Source organism: Phoenix dactylifera, chromosome 3 (genome assembly GCF_009389715.1).
Source record: "Phoenix dactylifera cultivar Barhee BC4 chromosome 3, palm_55x_up_171113_PBpolish2nd_filt_p, whole genome shotgun sequence".
NCBI lineage: Eukaryota > Viridiplantae > Streptophyta > Magnoliopsida > Arecales > Arecaceae > Phoenix > Phoenix dactylifera.
This window is the reverse complement of record NC_052394.1, coordinates 4186404-4203125: the sequence shown is the minus strand read 5'-3', so window position 1 is coordinate 4203125 and position 16722 is coordinate 4186404. Positions and strand designations below refer to the sequence as shown.

Below are 16722 nucleotides of genomic sequence, written 5' to 3'. Positions count from 1 at the left end.
AGGTGGATTTTTTTATACTTGGCGTTTCATGATATCTTTCCAAGATTTTTCACTTTTCTATAAAGTATTTATATTTAAGAGTGAGAGCAGAAATATGAGATATCTTCCAAAATTATTGTCAGCAAGGTAACATAAAGCTGGTTGAGTGTTGTTTTATTTATTTATTTTTTCCCTTCCTTTATGTTTTTGTGCGGAGCGTTTTCGATTGCCACTTATTGTGCTCAATAATATGTTGAGTTCTGCTCAATAATAAAGTGAAAGAGTTTTCTAAACGAGGGCGAAATTCCTATCAATCCAGTCCTTTGTTTTTTTCTTATTTTTTTCTCCATCTCACCTACTTCATCACATCTACTGTTCCTCATCCTCTCCTTGTAACTATTGGCACGACCAATTCAACATTAGATTTCAATGCTTCAATGTTTTTTTATGCTCCATAGAAATCAGTGTGTTTTGACTCCGCCACTACAATAGATTTCCATCACTAATCTTATCACTTCAGAGGGACAGTATCCACGCATCCTTTTCTCTACGAAAGCCAATCAATGAGTGCCACATACGTTTTTTTGAGGGTGCAAGTGCCTCATACGTGACCATATGGAGACCGCTGCCTCTCAAATTGAAGGTTAGAAGGCTTGAGCATTATGGGGACACCAAACCTCTTTCACGGCCAAGGAATATCTAAAGGTTGAAGAAACCAATCATAATTTTGGAATCTATCGATCAAGTTGGCATCTTCTTTGATGGCAAAATGGGAGGTTAGTCTAGATAGTGGCCACTGTCCTTGGTGATTGGGGCGTGGACATGAGCCAGGTCAAGGGAGGTATGAGAGAAGAATAGAACCACTTGTATGATTGGGATAAATGTGCAAGAGGGAAAACAAGTCAAGGATAAAGCCGACAGGGACTTGGGAAGCTATTCATCTTTGAGATCTTTATGCTTTTGAGTGAAGCCCAGTTGAGAATTCTTTTCCTTTTGAGTCGAGCAAAGGACAGAGATAAAGGAATATGATGTGGCTGCCGCTGAAACAGTTGTTCCCATGATACGCCACAAAGAGGACGAGTACATGGAGGATATCACAAACGAGATGGAAGAACGTATGCGGTATTTGGAATCGATCAATATATATGGTTAGACTGAATCGGTCTGCCTCGAAATCGAAGATTTTTTTTTTTTTTCACAACGATGCCTTACACACGGCAGGTGTAGCTGCAGTTAATAAAATAAATAAAAAAAGGGAGAAAAAGCAGACATGTAGTTCTCATAGAAAAAATCTCTAAAATAATGAGTCTATAGAAGACAATATGGCCAGCAAAATACTGTCTGCCTTCCGCTAGATATGAGTGTCCCAAAAAAAGTCACACTCTCTCAATGGCCTGCACATATCATAAAACAGCATCATCCCACCAATAGTGTGCCGACTCCAAATCCGCTTGATCACCATCGCCGAGTCTCCTTTCGAGAAGAATGTGATCCGCATATAAAATAAATTCCGCATAAGTGATATCCACTTATATAGCTCTAAGTTTAGCACTAATAATAGAAGTACCGAAGATCCCTCGATTTTTACTGTCGTTATTCTAGCGTCGTGGTATCCGATGACAAATAACGTGCAAATCACCCAGCATCGGTCGCCTTCTCTAGAAATCCACGGGCCGGTCCGTCTGAAAAAAGGTTCGCCCGCACCCAGGTCTGACCGGGTCTCGCTTTTCTCGGATGCCTCGCACCCGAGCCCTGTGCCCGTTTGCCTCGCAGAGCTCGCAGTCTCCTCCCCCCTCTCTCTCACCAACAACCACGGCCTCACCGTACCATGCCCACCCCCTCCTCCGTCTCCGATCTCTTTAGATCTCCACCGCCCTTCTTCTCCCTCCCGCTCTAAAACCCCATTTTTTTCCAGCCAAAGGGTCCAAATTATTGTTTAATATCGTTGAATAAGATGATGGGTCCGGAGACCCACCCCGGGTTTGGATCACCGCCCCGGGAGGAGATGGAGAGCCTCGCCCTCTCCGACTACGGCAGCGCCATGTCCTCCCGTCTCTCCGCGGTCGCCACCGCAGTTGACGGCGGCGATCCCCCCCTCTCCGCCGCCGCCTCCTCCTCCTCCTCCTTTCTCGATCCCCCCTCCTACTCTAACGTTGTTTTCAGGTCCCTCGACGGCCAGAACGACGCCACCCCCGACCGTCCCTCCCTCTGCCGCGACTTCCCTTCCCACAGATCCGACCGCGCCGCTGCCTCCGAGTACGCCAGTATCGCCGTCTCCGATCCCCAGAAGGAGCAGGATGCCGTCAACTCCCTCGTCCCGGGCGGCGGTGCCTACGTCACTTACCTCATCACGTCCCGGACCCGCGCCGGCGGGGCGGAGTTCCGCGTCCGGCGGCGGTTCCGCGACGTGGTGACCCTCGCTGACCGCCTCGCCGAGGCCTACCGGGGGTTCTTCATCCCGCCGCGGCCCGACAAGAACGTGGTGGAGAGCCAGGTGATGCAGAAGCATGATTTTGTCGAGCAGCGGCGATCTGCCCTCGAGAAGTACCTGTGGAGGCTGGCGGTGCACCCGGTGATCGGGAACAGCGACGAGCTTCGGGTGTTCCTGCAGGTTCAGGGGAAGCTGCCGCTGCCCACGAGCACCGATATGGCCTCGAGGATGCTGGACGGGGCCGTGAGGCTGCCGAAGCAGCTGTTCAGGGAGGGACAGGCAGGATATGTCACGCCGCAGGATGCGGTTCAGCCGGCAAAGGGGGGAAGGGACCTGCTGAGGATATTCAAGGAGCTCAAACAGTCAGTAGCGAATGATTGGGGAGGCGCAAAGCCTCCGGTGGTGGAGGAGGACAAGGAATTCTTGGAAAGGAAAGACAGGATGCAGGATCTAGAGCAGCAGCTCAGCACAGCCTCCAAGCAGGTGGGTAGTAATTGCATCATTCCTGATTGAATTTGTGTCCTGATTTATTCGATCTTCTTATGGCTGAATTTGGATAAAGTTGCAAATTTGGATGGATTCGGTTGAGTGGGTTCATGTTGTTAGCCATGATATTTAGCTACGCTTTTTTTATGTTTAATCGGATCTTGTGAGCATGTTGAATGCTGAGTGGAGAGGTATTTATACCAACTTGTAAGTGTAATGTGTATAAGTAACTGTAAGAATTAAGATGCTTACTTGTTGTTCAGTCTACCTTTATGTTGGAAGGTGATGATTATAGAATATTTTCAACTATTCTTATTTGCAATACTTTATATATCTGAAACGTTCTTAGATCTGCTAAATCTGGAAAACTATGTTATGGTAGTTCTCCCATGGGGGCTGTTCTAACAAATGCTACATCTAATAATTCTGAAGACTGATAATGCTATCATTGGAAGAGAGATATATAGTCTGGCCAAAAATGATCAAATGTGGAAAAGAAATGATCCATTTTTATTGTTTGCTTCGCCATAATCACGAGATGTTGGAGATTAATTGGTATTGAAGTTCTTAAGAATACACTTGCATGTTAAACATTTTTTTTTCTTTTACCCTTTCTCATTTGTTTCTATTTTTTAACGGATCTATTTCGTTACATAACATAAGTTTACCTTCATTTGTTTTACATTGTTTTCTTTTAAATTATCCCTTTGTTCTTTCATGTTTATAGCTATCTTGAGCTTGAAATTTGTTTTGCATGTGAATAGAGAGAATACATCAGCAAGCAGCATGTCATGTTTCCATTAAGTTTAATTTTACTCTTTTTTGTGCAGGCTGAGGCACTTGTTAAAGCTCAACAGGATATTGGTGAAACAATGGGAGAATTGGGATTGGCATTCATCAAACTGACTAAGTTTGAGAATGAGGAAGCTGTATATAATTCTCAGAGAGTACAAGCTGCTGATGCCAAATGTGTAGCGACTGCTGCTGTAAAAGCAAGCAGATTATATCGAGAATTAAATGCTCAAACAGTCAAACATCTGGTAATAATCTAATAGATTAAGTAAACGTTAAAGGCTCTTCAGCTGGGCTTTTTGTTTCTGATTATCTATTGTTCTTTGTAAAATGTTTTTTGGTAGGACACTCTGCATGAATATCTAGGGCTGATGTTAGCTGTTCACAGTGCATTCTCAGACCGGGCCAGTGCACTGCTGACTGTACAAACACTGATGTCAGATTTGTCTTCCTTGAACACAAGGATTGAGAAACTTGAAGTTGCATCCTCAAAGATATTTGGTGGTGACAGATCGAGAATGCGAAAAGTGGAAGAGCTGAAAGAAACTATCAGAGTTACTGAAGATGCTAAATATTGTGCATCAAGAGAGTATGAAAGAATCAAGGTAATGTTTGCTTTTGACATTAAAAAACCCGGGGCAAAGTACAGCTACTCTATGCTTTATGGAATGAAATGTCAGTTTTACCAAGTTTTTCAGTTGTCGATTAATTATAATTTAGCCAAATTCAGAATAATTTCACCCCTTTTGGTTGTAACCAACAAGCTTCAGAATGTCAGAATTTGAACTAAACTCAGAAATGGCCGTAACCAATAATTTTCCAACTACCTAGCCTTTATGGATCCTCATTCGCTAAGTATTATTGTTTAGGGTCATCTTTAATGCTACTCCAAGCTTCGCCATGTCTTCCTTTGCAACCTTTATCGTAATTCTTTCCGTCTCCTTTTCCTACAGTCTTCAACATAAATTAAAGCACCTCTCTTTATTGGAGCCAATTAGCATTTCTTTAGTCGTATAGATTGCTTAAATGAATTTGAATTTTATAGGCAGAAACCATGCTAAAATTATGAGCATAACTAAGAAGACATGGGGTTGCTGCATGTAAGGAACTCATTTGTCAAATTTCTATAATATTATTTTTGCCAGATGACCCAACATTTTCAGCTATCTGCAGTGTACAACCGGTCATTATTGAAAGAGTTAGATGACTAGTACTAGTATTATCTAATAACAAATCATTGACTCATATCAGTACATAGTTAAGCATGAGTTATTCAGGAGGTGCTGAACCATGACTATATTAGTTCCATGACTATATTAAGTATTTGGAGCTTGCTTTATGGTTCCTTACTTTCAAAACTTATTAAATTAATACTTCTTTCATAGTTTCAGCTTCTGTTTGTGACTGGTTGTTAGTCTAATGTCAGTGACACATGTTTCATGGCTTGATATTGTCATTGGCAGTGTTCATGACAGTATGAAAAATAAATGAGTCAAACATAACCCTTCTTCTCAAGAGTCCTATTATCATGCTTTACACATCTAATAAGTGGAACCAATTGGAATTTTTTAAATAGCTATAAAACATCGGTCTATTTTGTTTTTGGTGTGTTAATCTGAATTGGTGTTGTCTTCTTCTACATCTAAGTGGAAAAGCTGCTGTTTTGCATATACATTAGACTACAATTGTTAGAGAATGCTTGCATTAGGTAAATAATCAGTCTCCTCCTTTTTGGATCTTATTGCTGCAGTGACAATGCAATGAGCTGACACATTTGACTAGTCCATTATTCACATGCTAACGATTCACAATGCTTAACATTGTGTCATTATCGAATATGCTTCTATAACTTTCAATGGCTAAGTTCTTTGTTACTTTTTCATCATTCTTGATAATTGACCACTATTGTGAAGGATGAAAGTACATGATTGTAACAATCATCTGGCTATTATTTTATATGTTAATTGTAGTAACCCTTATGAACATCTCATTTGTAAAATTGTGTAAACTGGTGATATGGTGGTCTTCCCAGTAACATTGTGCTGTTCTTCAGTTTATGCGAAATGTTTGAAAAAATTAACACCAATTGTACCATTTTGAATGCCCACAAGTGGTGGCTGGTCAACATATGCAAAGCACCTACTTGGGCATGCAGGATACTGGAATCAGCTATATGTAAAAGCCAATCTATAGTAGTTTACTAGAACACCAGACTGCAGTAGCACCCCATTCTGTAAATGTGATCGCTATTCCTCATTATAACTACCACAAATTGGTATGCATGTAATCATCTTATATCGGCAAGGGTTTGTGGTTTCCTTGTAAGTTGAAAGGCTTTAAATTGAATAAAAAAATCTCATGGAAGATTAGTCTAAAAGGTTTTAGATTGTTATAGAATAAATTTAATTATCATTAACATTTTGGCCTTGATTTCGTCCTTCAAACTGCTGTTTTTCCTATTCCAGACAATATCTATCTTGAAGACAGCCAAATTTCGATGATCTTGTCTATTGAAAATATGTTGAGTTGGTAAAGAAGCACTCCGTTTTGATAAGTAAAGTTTATGCTTTAAATTTCAATGTTTTATGATGAGCCTTTTCTTGATACAGTGAAATTGTTTCAAGATTATTGTTACCAGGACTCCATACATATGACTGGTCCTTGCTTGCTCGCATCTCTTATAACAACTCTGTTGCTGCAAATTAGCTGCATATTTGGGAGCTTGATTATAACTGCACGAATGTGTTCTGAGGTGCTGATCCAACTATCTGATAAAAATATGGTCTACTCTGACCATGGAATCTCTCTTCTGTGCTTCAGAAATTTCCTTTCACCTAGTCTACTTAAAAAGAATGACTCTATTTTCATAAAGCTGAATCTAATGTCATCATCATTGTAGTTCATCTGTCATTATGCATTACGTTTTGGTTAGTTTTGCTGTCTTTTTGGTGCATGATATGTCACTTCAAATTCAGACACATTGCTTTTCATCTCTTACCCTTTTGAATTCTTAACATTAGCCATATATATATTTCTCTAGCGGTTAAATTCAACTATGTGCCTCCGTAAGCTTATGGGCTAGTAGGTCTGTTCTTGGTTATGGCTCATCTTAAATGTTGACCTGATGTGTTTGTTGTAGCAGCATCATTCATACTGCTACCTCATAAAATTGAAAAGAAGACAATTTTACTCATGCATACATGGTTGGCTGTAACTAAAGTTTTTTCTTGTTTATTCTAAAAATAGAAACTTTTTAATATGCTAAGAGAGAAAGGAGAGGTGGAATTGGGAGAGTTATGCAGCAACCATTTTCTAGAAATAGAGATTATGTAGCATTGGAATTCCAACAAAGATATGCTAAAAGAGATCATGTTTCTTTTCTCATGTGATATGTGAGGAAACCATGGAATGTATAATGGATAATCGATAGGTGCTCAAGAGTTCCTGTTATATATGCTAAGAAATGATATTTGTTTCAGCTGAATGGACTATTGAGGCTGGCCTTTTATATAAAATAAAAATTCTTTCAGAATATTGTGTAAGATAGTTCAATAGGAGCATGTTTTCATTCATTATTTTAATATATTTAACATCTAAAAATGCATATATTTTGCTTGTAAATTTGTTGACAAATCTGAAATCTGGGATCTTCTGTACTTCATTTTTTTATGTTACTTTTTATATTTCAACATAAACAATATGCTTATTTGCTTTGTCTTTGTTGATCCCCCTCTCCTGTTGCTTCTTGCCTGATATGATTCCTCCAAAATGGACCCACATTGAGATATCTGATGCATGTATTTCTACGAATTAGAATGTTTGATTTTAGGATTATGATTCAACTTGGAGATGCACATCTCTGATTCAGTTTTTAATGTAATGCAGGAAAATAACCGGAGTGAACTTGAGAGATTAGACAGAGAAAGGCATGATGATTTTCTGAGCATGCTGAAGGGTTTTGTAATAAATCAGGTACTACTTTTTGCTGAATGGCTTCAAAATATTAGATGTTTGACTATCAATTATATTCAGTGAAGTATGTTCCATTCTCTTTTAACCCTGATGATTGTCGGATAGTGCATAGAATCAAGTTTTAGTTTCTGTTCACTCAATTATGCCTAAGTTTCTAGTCTCCAAACATTTCAAGAACAATATATAGAATAGCCATTGGGAAATCGAAAATGCTTTACCTTTACTCTCTAAAAAAGGAAGTAAAAATGTAAGGCTCTATGTCTGTGAAGTAATTCATCAGTTTCATATGGACCAGTCTCCAAGTGTTTGATGGTTACTGAGGACGGTAGGAAACTCTTATTTGAGTTGCAAAATGAAAACTGATGACTGATGGCAGGGCGTTAGTTAAAAGAATTGACAGAAACTCACAAAAGGTTAATTCATCCTTTTATTGAGAGACTATGCTTGTCAATGTACTTTGGTTGAAGGTTTCCTTCTTTGTTTGAATATGTTGCTCATTAGTGTTAGCATGAAACTTTTAAATTATAAGATGTAGAAGTTCATTTTAAGGTGGTCCTTTCTCTTCTATCTTCTGAGGGTCATCGAACAAACATTACTAGGATCGAAAACTATAATCTTCCTAGATATCCTAAATCTCTTCTTTCATGCCCTTGTTTAGTATCATCTAATCTGTACTTTTTTGGTATTTATTGGGTGCATAGGGATGTTATATTTCAGGACACTAATCTTCCTTGAACAATGATCCTTTGGAAGAAATTTAAGATTTAATATTGAATACAAGTGCTGTAATTCTATTAAATAAAACTAATGCGAAACTTGACATATTGATTGCAGTTTAGAAGGTTTCTGAACAGAACATAATGGTTTTGTTTTAAGGTTACAGTTCTACAACCCCTTATGTTTTTGTCTCATCCCTCTTTTTCATGAATAATGTAACGGAGATCTACTTTTAGGGCAGCTGACGCTGTTAATGCTTTGGAATTATTATGGAAGCATAAACTGGATGACTGTTTGTTTAGCTGAAGGAATTAAGCAAATCTAGGACATTTACCACCTCTTTCAGTAACGCTTAAATGACAGTTTTCCCCACATGATACATGATACCTTGTCAGAATTACATAGTGTATTCATGATTTGACTGGCATGGGGGCTGCAAGGGTCATCATGCGCACTATCACTTTATGCCTCAATGAAGCTGCACTGAGCACATGATCTTTCTACGTCCTTACCTGGGCTGGCTCACAATTGGTATTGAACATGAAATGGAACAATCAACCATCTAGTTGACATTTGCTATTAGGAAGCTCTCGTTTGATCATAAATTTGTTTCATTTGTTATTGCTTATTCGGTATGGAACTTGGCCATTTGTAAGCACTTACATATTGCATTTTAAACAGGTTGGTTATGCAGAGAAAGGTGCGAATGTTTGGGCAGCGGTGGCGGAAGAAACAAGGGGGTACGCTCGAGAGAATAACAAGACTTAAAATGTGACTTAAAATGTAAATCGAAGTGTTTTTCTAGCCGAACCAACTACTCTTAAACAGATTTTGGTGAAGTTTTTTATTTTATTTTATTTTACTTCATTCCGTTACTTTGGGTATATGGTTCTTTAGCCCTCTTTTTTTCTTTAGGGGGAGGGTGCTGTTACAAGAAATGATTGTGAATGCATATTTTAACAGTTGGAAGGAGTTATTGTTGACCTACAAAATTCCGTGGTGTCCGAGCGCCATGTTTTGGTGTGTTTCTGTTGTAACATTTAAGTGGTGATAGGTTCGTTCTTTGTGGCTCCCAGTCCTAACCCTGTCTCTTCCAGTCTTAACCGTGTCTTTGTACCTGCGTTTTGGTGCGAGATACCCTCCTACCAATAGGTTACAAGAATTGTTAGTGTGCTGAAAATCTATCTGCAGAAGCTATCTGCGCATGAGAACTGCTTCACACTGGAAAACCCCTGCGGTCAGAGCATCATGAAGAATTTACATATGAATGAAAATTATCATCAGATGGAATCTAGCATCGGGAAACGTAAAGTTGAAAGTAAGGTTCACCATACCGGTATCGATCAGCTACTGATGGCGGCCCAAACTGGTACGATATCGGCACTGTACCGATTTTGTACCAACTTGTACCACTCTCGGCCGAGTTTTAGGGTTCCGCATTCCCGATAAGCTTCCGATATCAGATTCTATGCTGATTCGATACCGGTTCAGGGCGGAGCCGGTACGGCATACCTTGATAGGAATGATTTGATTCGAAGGAGTACCAATTCTGTGTGCCCGTTTCTCAGTTACAAGCTCTATATTGGTCCGGCTCAATCCACGTGGATATTATTTGGACCCACCAGCCCATCTCCTAACGCCTTCTGATGGGCTCCTTTCCTATGTTAACAAAAGTAAAGAAAGAAAAAGAAAAGAGAGCAAAAAAAGGGAAGATGTGGGCCACGGATAGAGGGAGCGGGGCCATATGATCATTTTGGAATGTGAATCCATAACAAGAAGAATCGGAGTTGGGTTTATTATGTGTTGCAAATTTTATTAGCCAGGTAGATTATTCACTAAGGTCAAGAAGGGCCTAATTGGGTCGAAGAGGACTCGAGCCATAGGTGAGCCCTTTCGAGAAAAAGTCAAACCGTGACAAATATATTAAAATAAAAAATATATTAAAATATATTAAAAAATTAAATAAAAAAAATATCATATTGAATTTATTAGTCTAGGCCAACTATCCTGCCAGCTAAACCTTTACTCAGCTGAGTCCATGACATAAGGCTATGTCCCTCCCTCTTTTGGCATCTTCTCTACCTCGTAGAGCCTCCATGCTTGTCATCGTGGAGGTCAGCATCTTGACAAGATCGATGGGATCCCGGCTGTTTGGTCACCAGCGCCTGGGGAGGCGTAGCCCCATTCCTATCTCCCAACCAATGCCCTCCACGTATAGTAACACCTTGTCGAAACTGCCCCACCCTCATCATCCCAAAGCTCCAGCCTTCCGGCCTTCGCCGCAATGTCTCATAATTGTTGAGCAGAAACTTCGGTCATCGATACCATCATCTACATACCGAACCAAAAATAGGCTACCTTCATGAAAAATCTATCATCATTAATATTAGTAATCACCAATACAAATCCTAAGATGCATCGAGATATAATTCTTTTCCTTTTTTTAACTATTCTCAAAATATAATACAATAATATGATAAATTATAATAAATAAAAAAACTTAAATAGCTAATTTTTTTTATTGTATATTAAGTAAGTAATTTTAATGTTGATGGGGCTGAAACTTCCATCAAATATGGCAATATTGTTTTAGATAACTATAATACTTATCTATTTTTACCAAATAATATTCTTATATCAATTATATAAGTATGGTTGATATTTAATTTTACAAATGGTAAACTACCACTTACACTGCCATATCATTTAAAAAATATATAATATAATACTCACTTACAACAGATTTATAAATGACTATTATATATCTATTTTTCTCTTGAGTCTTGTTTATCATTTAAACTAAAAAACTATACTACTAATATTATTAGTATGCGCATCCACATGGTGATAGAGAGCCCATCTCAAATCGAGCCTCCATTTTTGATATATGTATAAATAATAAATAATAGATGGATAATAAACAAGTATCATTATATGCCTATCTTTCGCCTATATCAGCTGTAAGAGTCTTACTCAAATATTAAAAGGGTATTAATGACATTATCTTTTTAATATGGAAAGCTCAGCACAAGCTAGCCTCCATTTGAGATAGATATAGTAGACGAGCAATGATTTTTTTTTGGTTCTTTTGGTAGGCCTATCTTCAGCTGGAGTCCACGTTACACTCTCTCTCAAAAACGGAGGAAACCATACCACAAGCCCATGGGTCAACAATAGATCAAACATGTTCTACCATCGCCCTAAGTATGTCATGACCACCAATTGTTTAAAACATTGCATGGTCGTAGCTGTAATAATGTTAAATAGCTTAGAAGCTTCAAGTTACAAATCAATCCATGAGAGCTAGATTGGTATTGCTTTTGTCCTGTTTTCGTTTTTGACAGCACTAGATGAAAAACAAGCTAGATTGAATATGCATGATGAAAACTTTTTATTTTTTAAAAATATTTGTAAAATGTCTAGAACTTTTGAGAGCAAAGATTTATTACTTTAAAAAAAGTGAAGTAAAAACAAGGGATGGCAGAAATCTTGTGTAAAGCTATCTTCAACATCAATCTCCATGTTATTTCACTAATTTATAGATAAACAAATCACAAAACAACAATACCAAACAGGCTGCAAGTTATCCACCTACTTGCAACCATTTGAGTGTATCACTCAACTAAATGAAAAAGGATCCAAAATAATAAGTCAGAAATCGATTATCTACAAGACCAATGTCAAAACTCAAGAACTATGGCCTTGCTTAAAATTCAACTACATTCAGATAAACATTCCTTTATCAAAAACTTCAACAAATTTAATCCCCCACCTTAAGGACAGAGAACTAAAGAAGCTCGCCCTCTACTTCCAAATAATTCATTATCTCGATCATGTATGTAATTTTATTCACCACATTTCTACTAGCTGTGATATAAACAAAAGCAACCACCATATCATTACATATGTTACGTAATGGGACAAAATTCTAAATGAGCTTGGTGAATAGGTTTTATTCCATTTTAAACCCAACAGGAAGATTCCCTTTCAACTAGAAGATCAAATGAGTACCCACCATATAAGACTTTTTGACCTTTTTACCTCTTCTCACTTATTCCAAAAAATCGTTGCTGGACTTCCCATTAAAAAGCAAAAAAGAAAGAAAGAAGAAAGAAGTCATTCATATAATTGTACAAAGAACACAAGGGAAAGTACCGCATATCATGTTAACCCAAAAAAGAGGTACCGGATACGATGACAATAAACCGAACATTTATTCACCGGACCTTGACTTTACGGGAAAGAACTAAAAAAAATATCGCGTTGTCACCCTTCGTCCAGATACCATATACAAATAAAAAGCATCATTCCCAGTGTGGCTTTCTGTAAATTTTGACCTGCAGTCTATATTCAATTATAGCAGGCACAACTGACTTTGAAATTCCATACTAACTTTACCATGCTGAAGACTTTTCAGTTGTAGGCTCTCTTTTTGAGTTAAGTTTAAAGGATAGTCATGACCTAACTTCTGGCTTTTCAAGATCCTGAGTAAAGCGACCACAGTCATATGCATGAAAGACATAACTATCCATTATGTACACAAATAATGGGCGACCAGTTCTTTTTCCTCGACTAATCAGGAACAGAATGATGATGTGAAAAGTATGGCTTAAACCTATATCATATATGGAATATGGACTTAGAAAGGGTCATTCCACATCATGAAAGCGCCAATTCCTTTTTTTAAAACAAACAACTGAACGAGACTGGAGACATAATACCAACTAGAAACCTGTAACATGTTAGATAAGAATCGATAAACTAAAATCCAATCTTAGTCTGCTCTGATGCATATGGATTCCATTTTACTCATATGACTTCAGCATAGATAGCCGGTCTCCCCCTCTTGTTCTCTAGAGATTTGAACACCACCACCACATGGCCACATCCATCATCTTAATATCATCTCTCTTGCATCCTCATCTATGTAAATTACCAGACATTCCAAGGCTTAAGATAATCATAACCTCAGTTATGCTTGGTGCTGTTAACTATACTGCCATTCTTTGACTCACAGCACCGTAGAAGAGCATATCCGCTTCATTCATCCTTTCGCCACCACTGCCTTAGGTATCTTAGTGCTGGAAAAACCTCAAAAAATATCATTTTCTGGATTTTCCCTTTCTTTATTTCCACACACTCCACTTCATTTTCTATTGGTGAGGGTGCCCTTCAACACCAATCCTTCATTAAAAAAAAAGATGGAGCTTATTTTTTTGAGAAAAAAAGATAAGAGGAAAATGAAGGCGAGAGGTCACCTCACAGCTAAACAAGGACCGAAGCATGAGTCCAGTCAGACCATCATCCAAAAGATTATCAAAAAGGAGAACGAAGCACCAAAAGCAAGTCCAAGAAACAAAGTATCTGGTTCAAGATCACTAGCTACAGAATTTACCTAATATAGCAAAAAAGACCTAAATCATAAACTCAAAAGTCAATAAACTAGAAGATAGAGATGCCTTTCTGGAACCTGAAAAAGAGATAATTGCAGTGGATAAACTTTCATTGCAGCAGTTTTCTTTTTCTACTTGGGTCCCTCATTCCACCAGTTCATTGTAAGATTTTCTTTTGGGCAATATCCGGCACAATCTCTTGTAAACTTGACAGATTTTTCTGGAGTAGCAATTTCAATTATGCTATAACATTAAGGGGCTGTTTGGTGCCTGTGGGTTTTTCTAAAAAGACAATCACCAAATATGACTTTCTCTAAAATAGCTTTTAAAAATATAGGGAGAGACCTATATAAAACTCAGTTTTCAGGTCTTATGACTCAACAATTTTGGCAAAACAGATTTTATAGATAAAAAATAAATTATCATTTTTGTAAACTAATTCATTTTGAATTTTTTTGTAAACTTGTTTTACTAAAATCTGTCAACCAAACAGCCCCTACCAAACTGACAAGGAGCAATAGGCCCACAAGGTGCTGATTGTTAGGAGGTACTGCTTCCGAGACCAAAAAGGATATAGGACAGCCACTTACCCTGTACCACTTCTTTGATGTGCTTGTAGGCATATCAAAGTTCTCCAGTCAATAGGTGATTTGTAATCTCCTGTCCAAAGAAGCAATGAGGGCACGCACCCCTTACACTGCTGTAACAGAATTTTCTGTATAAAATCCAAAATTTTCTCCCTGCATATAAACTATCTATACTTTTGGAAATGGAAGCCTTGTAAAAAAGTCTATAAGAGATCACTGATCGGCTCAACAGCTTCTTTATAAAATCAATATTAAAGAGTATCAATCAGCATCAGCTCTTGTAAGAAACTTACAGGAAGAGCCCTAGTTAACTAACAAAAAATGCATATCATGTTTTCAACAAAAGCATCCATGCAGCAGTTTCCACCACATGTATCCATATCAAAGTCAAAATAAGTTACAATATAGTCAAAACAGAATAGCAGAACAAGCAGAACAAATTATACCTAAGAAGCTCTAAATAATTAGTCACTGATGCATCATAATTTGGAATCCTTTTTCCTTGACAATCACAGGACATCATAATGTACTGGAAAAACTTACTCGAACTTCCCTACCAAAACAGATCATTTTTACAACTCCCTGACATAAGTTTCCAAGCCTATGTTCGCTAGATGTCTTATGACTGATAAACCCTATATGAGCATCAAGGTATCTAAGATGTCCTCAGTCATTTGCATCACAGTAAAAGTGACAACACAACAGTAGTTATAATACAAACAGCAATGTTTGTGAAGCGAATTTCATAAGAATCTTCTGATTTTACAACCCACAGGTAAAAATAAATCCCTTGCACTAAAAAATTATGCCAACAAAAAGATCATGATTACCAAACACAATAATAAAAGACAAGGCCCTATTGGTCACATGTCAAACAGCCAGCAGAAAAAGTGTCTGTGGTAACTCGAAAACTTGAGCATATACCATGAAAATTTTGGAAATTATATAAATTCCAAAATCATTTTCATCTCTAAGCAAAACACAACAGCCTGTACACCAGATACATCAAGATCTAGAATTCAAGTCCCAGAAGCTATAATTAAAATTCCTATCACTGTTCCCAGATCTGAAATTGCCAGTTATTAATCATTAGATCTTCATATAAAATAAATGCTAAGTATTAAAAGATGAATCTGAGAGGAGTAAGAGACACAAAACAGCTAGATCTAATCTCAATTCCCACAGAACAACCACATTAAATCAGCATAAGGAAAGATAATTTCTTGATAAGAAATATAACAAAAGAATAAATGCAATTAAAATCAGCAAAGATTCTTCCATAGATCTGAAACAAAGCCACTGATACATTGAGAGAACAACTTGTAAGCATTGATCATCCAAAAATAGTTACATGAATCCAGAGTCGTAAATCTCTCCCGATCTAATTTATAATATTAATTAAACCCTAGTTATCCAAGAATATCTTCTCCTACCTACCAAAGCATCAATAGAAGGTAAGGGGAAGAGAAGGGGATAACCTAAGTTACAAACCTCAACGATCGCAACGGAGACAACCGTCAGATCCAGATCAGACGCCAACAGCAGGGCCGGCGGAGACGGCGGCTCCGCCAAGGAAGGACAGCAAGCCTGAGCCGGCACCGCCTGGCTCCTGGTCGTCAAGGAAGAGGTCCTCCGGCACGCGGAAGGCACCGTGGACGGCCACGATGGCAGCGCCGACCATGAGGGCGGAGATGAGGAGAGATCCGACGGAGGTGAGAAAGACGACGAAGACGGTGAGGAGGACGAGGGCGCCGAGGGTCTCGCGGTCAGAAAAGGTGCGGCCGAGGATGACAAGCGGGGGATCGGCGGGGCGGAAGAGGTAGAGGAAGCACCAGGCGCCGAGCAGGGAGAGGAGGACGAGGAGGGAGAAGGGGTGGGAAAGGAGGGAGAGGGCGAGGACGGCGGCGAGGAGTGTGAGGTAGTTGACACGGAAGTAGGACAGATTCTTGCGGACGCGGGAAGTGGCCTCGGAGACCGAGTCCGGCCGGGAGAAGGCGGAGCGGTCGATGAGCTCCGACCAGGGACGGCGGTTGGAGAGGGAGCGGCGGGTGGAGTCGGAGAGGCGGGAGATGACGCGGCGGAAGGCTGGGGTTGAGATCGGGGCGGTGGAGGCGGCGCCGGCGGCGGAAGAGGCGGCGGGCTGGCCGGCGGAGAGGGGGAGGATGGGCGGCGAGGCGTTGGAGTCCATGAGACTAGAATGTCTCTGCGGTTTTGACTTCCGAGAGAGAAAGGAGGAGACGGAGGGGAAGTGGTTTTGGACTTGTGCTCGGCTTCGCTGGTCTAATGCTTTAGTTGGTGGTTTGTACGTTAAAATATAACGAGACCTGATGGTTTCCGAATTCTAACAAATTGGAGTCCAATCGGC

General features: G+C 39.2%; 2 protein-coding genes across 4 annotated transcripts; one reads left to right on the top strand and one right to left on the bottom strand.

The window, feature by feature from the left end:
* Positions 1-1667: 1667 nt before the first annotated feature.
* On the top strand, positions 1668-9369 carry LOC103717505 (sorting nexin 2B-like). Of its 3 annotated transcripts, none has more exons than XR_005510935.1 (5): positions 1668-2893; positions 3727-3936; positions 4033-4293; positions 6313-6440; positions 7574-7660. XR_005510935.1 is itself a non-coding variant. In XM_008805930.2 (5 exons), exons 1-5 carry the CDS (start codon positions 1934-1936, stop codon positions 9143-9145), a joined length of 1605 nt encoding a protein of 534 aa, XP_008804152.2. In that variant the 5' UTR covers positions 1672-1933; the 3' UTR covers positions 9146-9369. The 3 variants fall into 3 exon arrangements, 2 of the variants coding, with proteins under 2 accessions (XP_038980260.1, XP_008804152.2); XM_008805930.2 differs by lacking the exon at positions 6313-6440 and adding an exon at positions 9059-9369 and having other exon boundaries at positions 1672-2893; XM_039124332.1 differs by lacking the exon at positions 7574-7660 and having other exon boundaries at positions 6313-6441.
* Positions 9370-15593: 6224 nt separating this feature from the next.
* Positions 15594-16648, bottom strand: LOC103717504 (PRA1 family protein B3). Its single transcript, XM_008805929.4, has one exon. The coding sequence runs from the start codon at positions 16543-16545 to the stop codon at positions 15886-15888; it is 660 nt and encodes a 219-aa protein (XP_008804151.2). The 5' UTR covers positions 16546-16648; the 3' UTR covers positions 15594-15885.
* Between the last annotated feature and the right edge of the window lie 74 nt (positions 16649-16722).

What these genes read in the sequence shown, in the direction of transcription:
- LOC103717505 (XM_008805930.2), top strand. Translation starts at nt 1,934, where the DNA reads ATGATGGGTCCGGAGACCCACCCCGGGTTTGGATCACCGCCCCGGGAG. An exon ending in CTCAAACAGTCAAACATCTG is followed by an intron (nt 3,937 to 4,032) that starts GTAATAATCTAA and finishes GTTTTTTGGTAG; the next exon opens with GACACTCTGCATGAATATCT. An exon ending in GAGAGTATGAAAGAATCAAG is followed by an intron (nt 4,294 to 7,573) that starts GTAATGTTTGCT and finishes AATGTAATGCAG; the next exon opens with GAAAATAACCGGAGTGAACT.
- LOC103717504 (XM_008805929.4), bottom strand. Translation starts at nt 16,545, where the DNA reads ATGGACTCCAACGCCTCGCCGCCCATCCTCCCCCTCTCCGCCGGCCAG.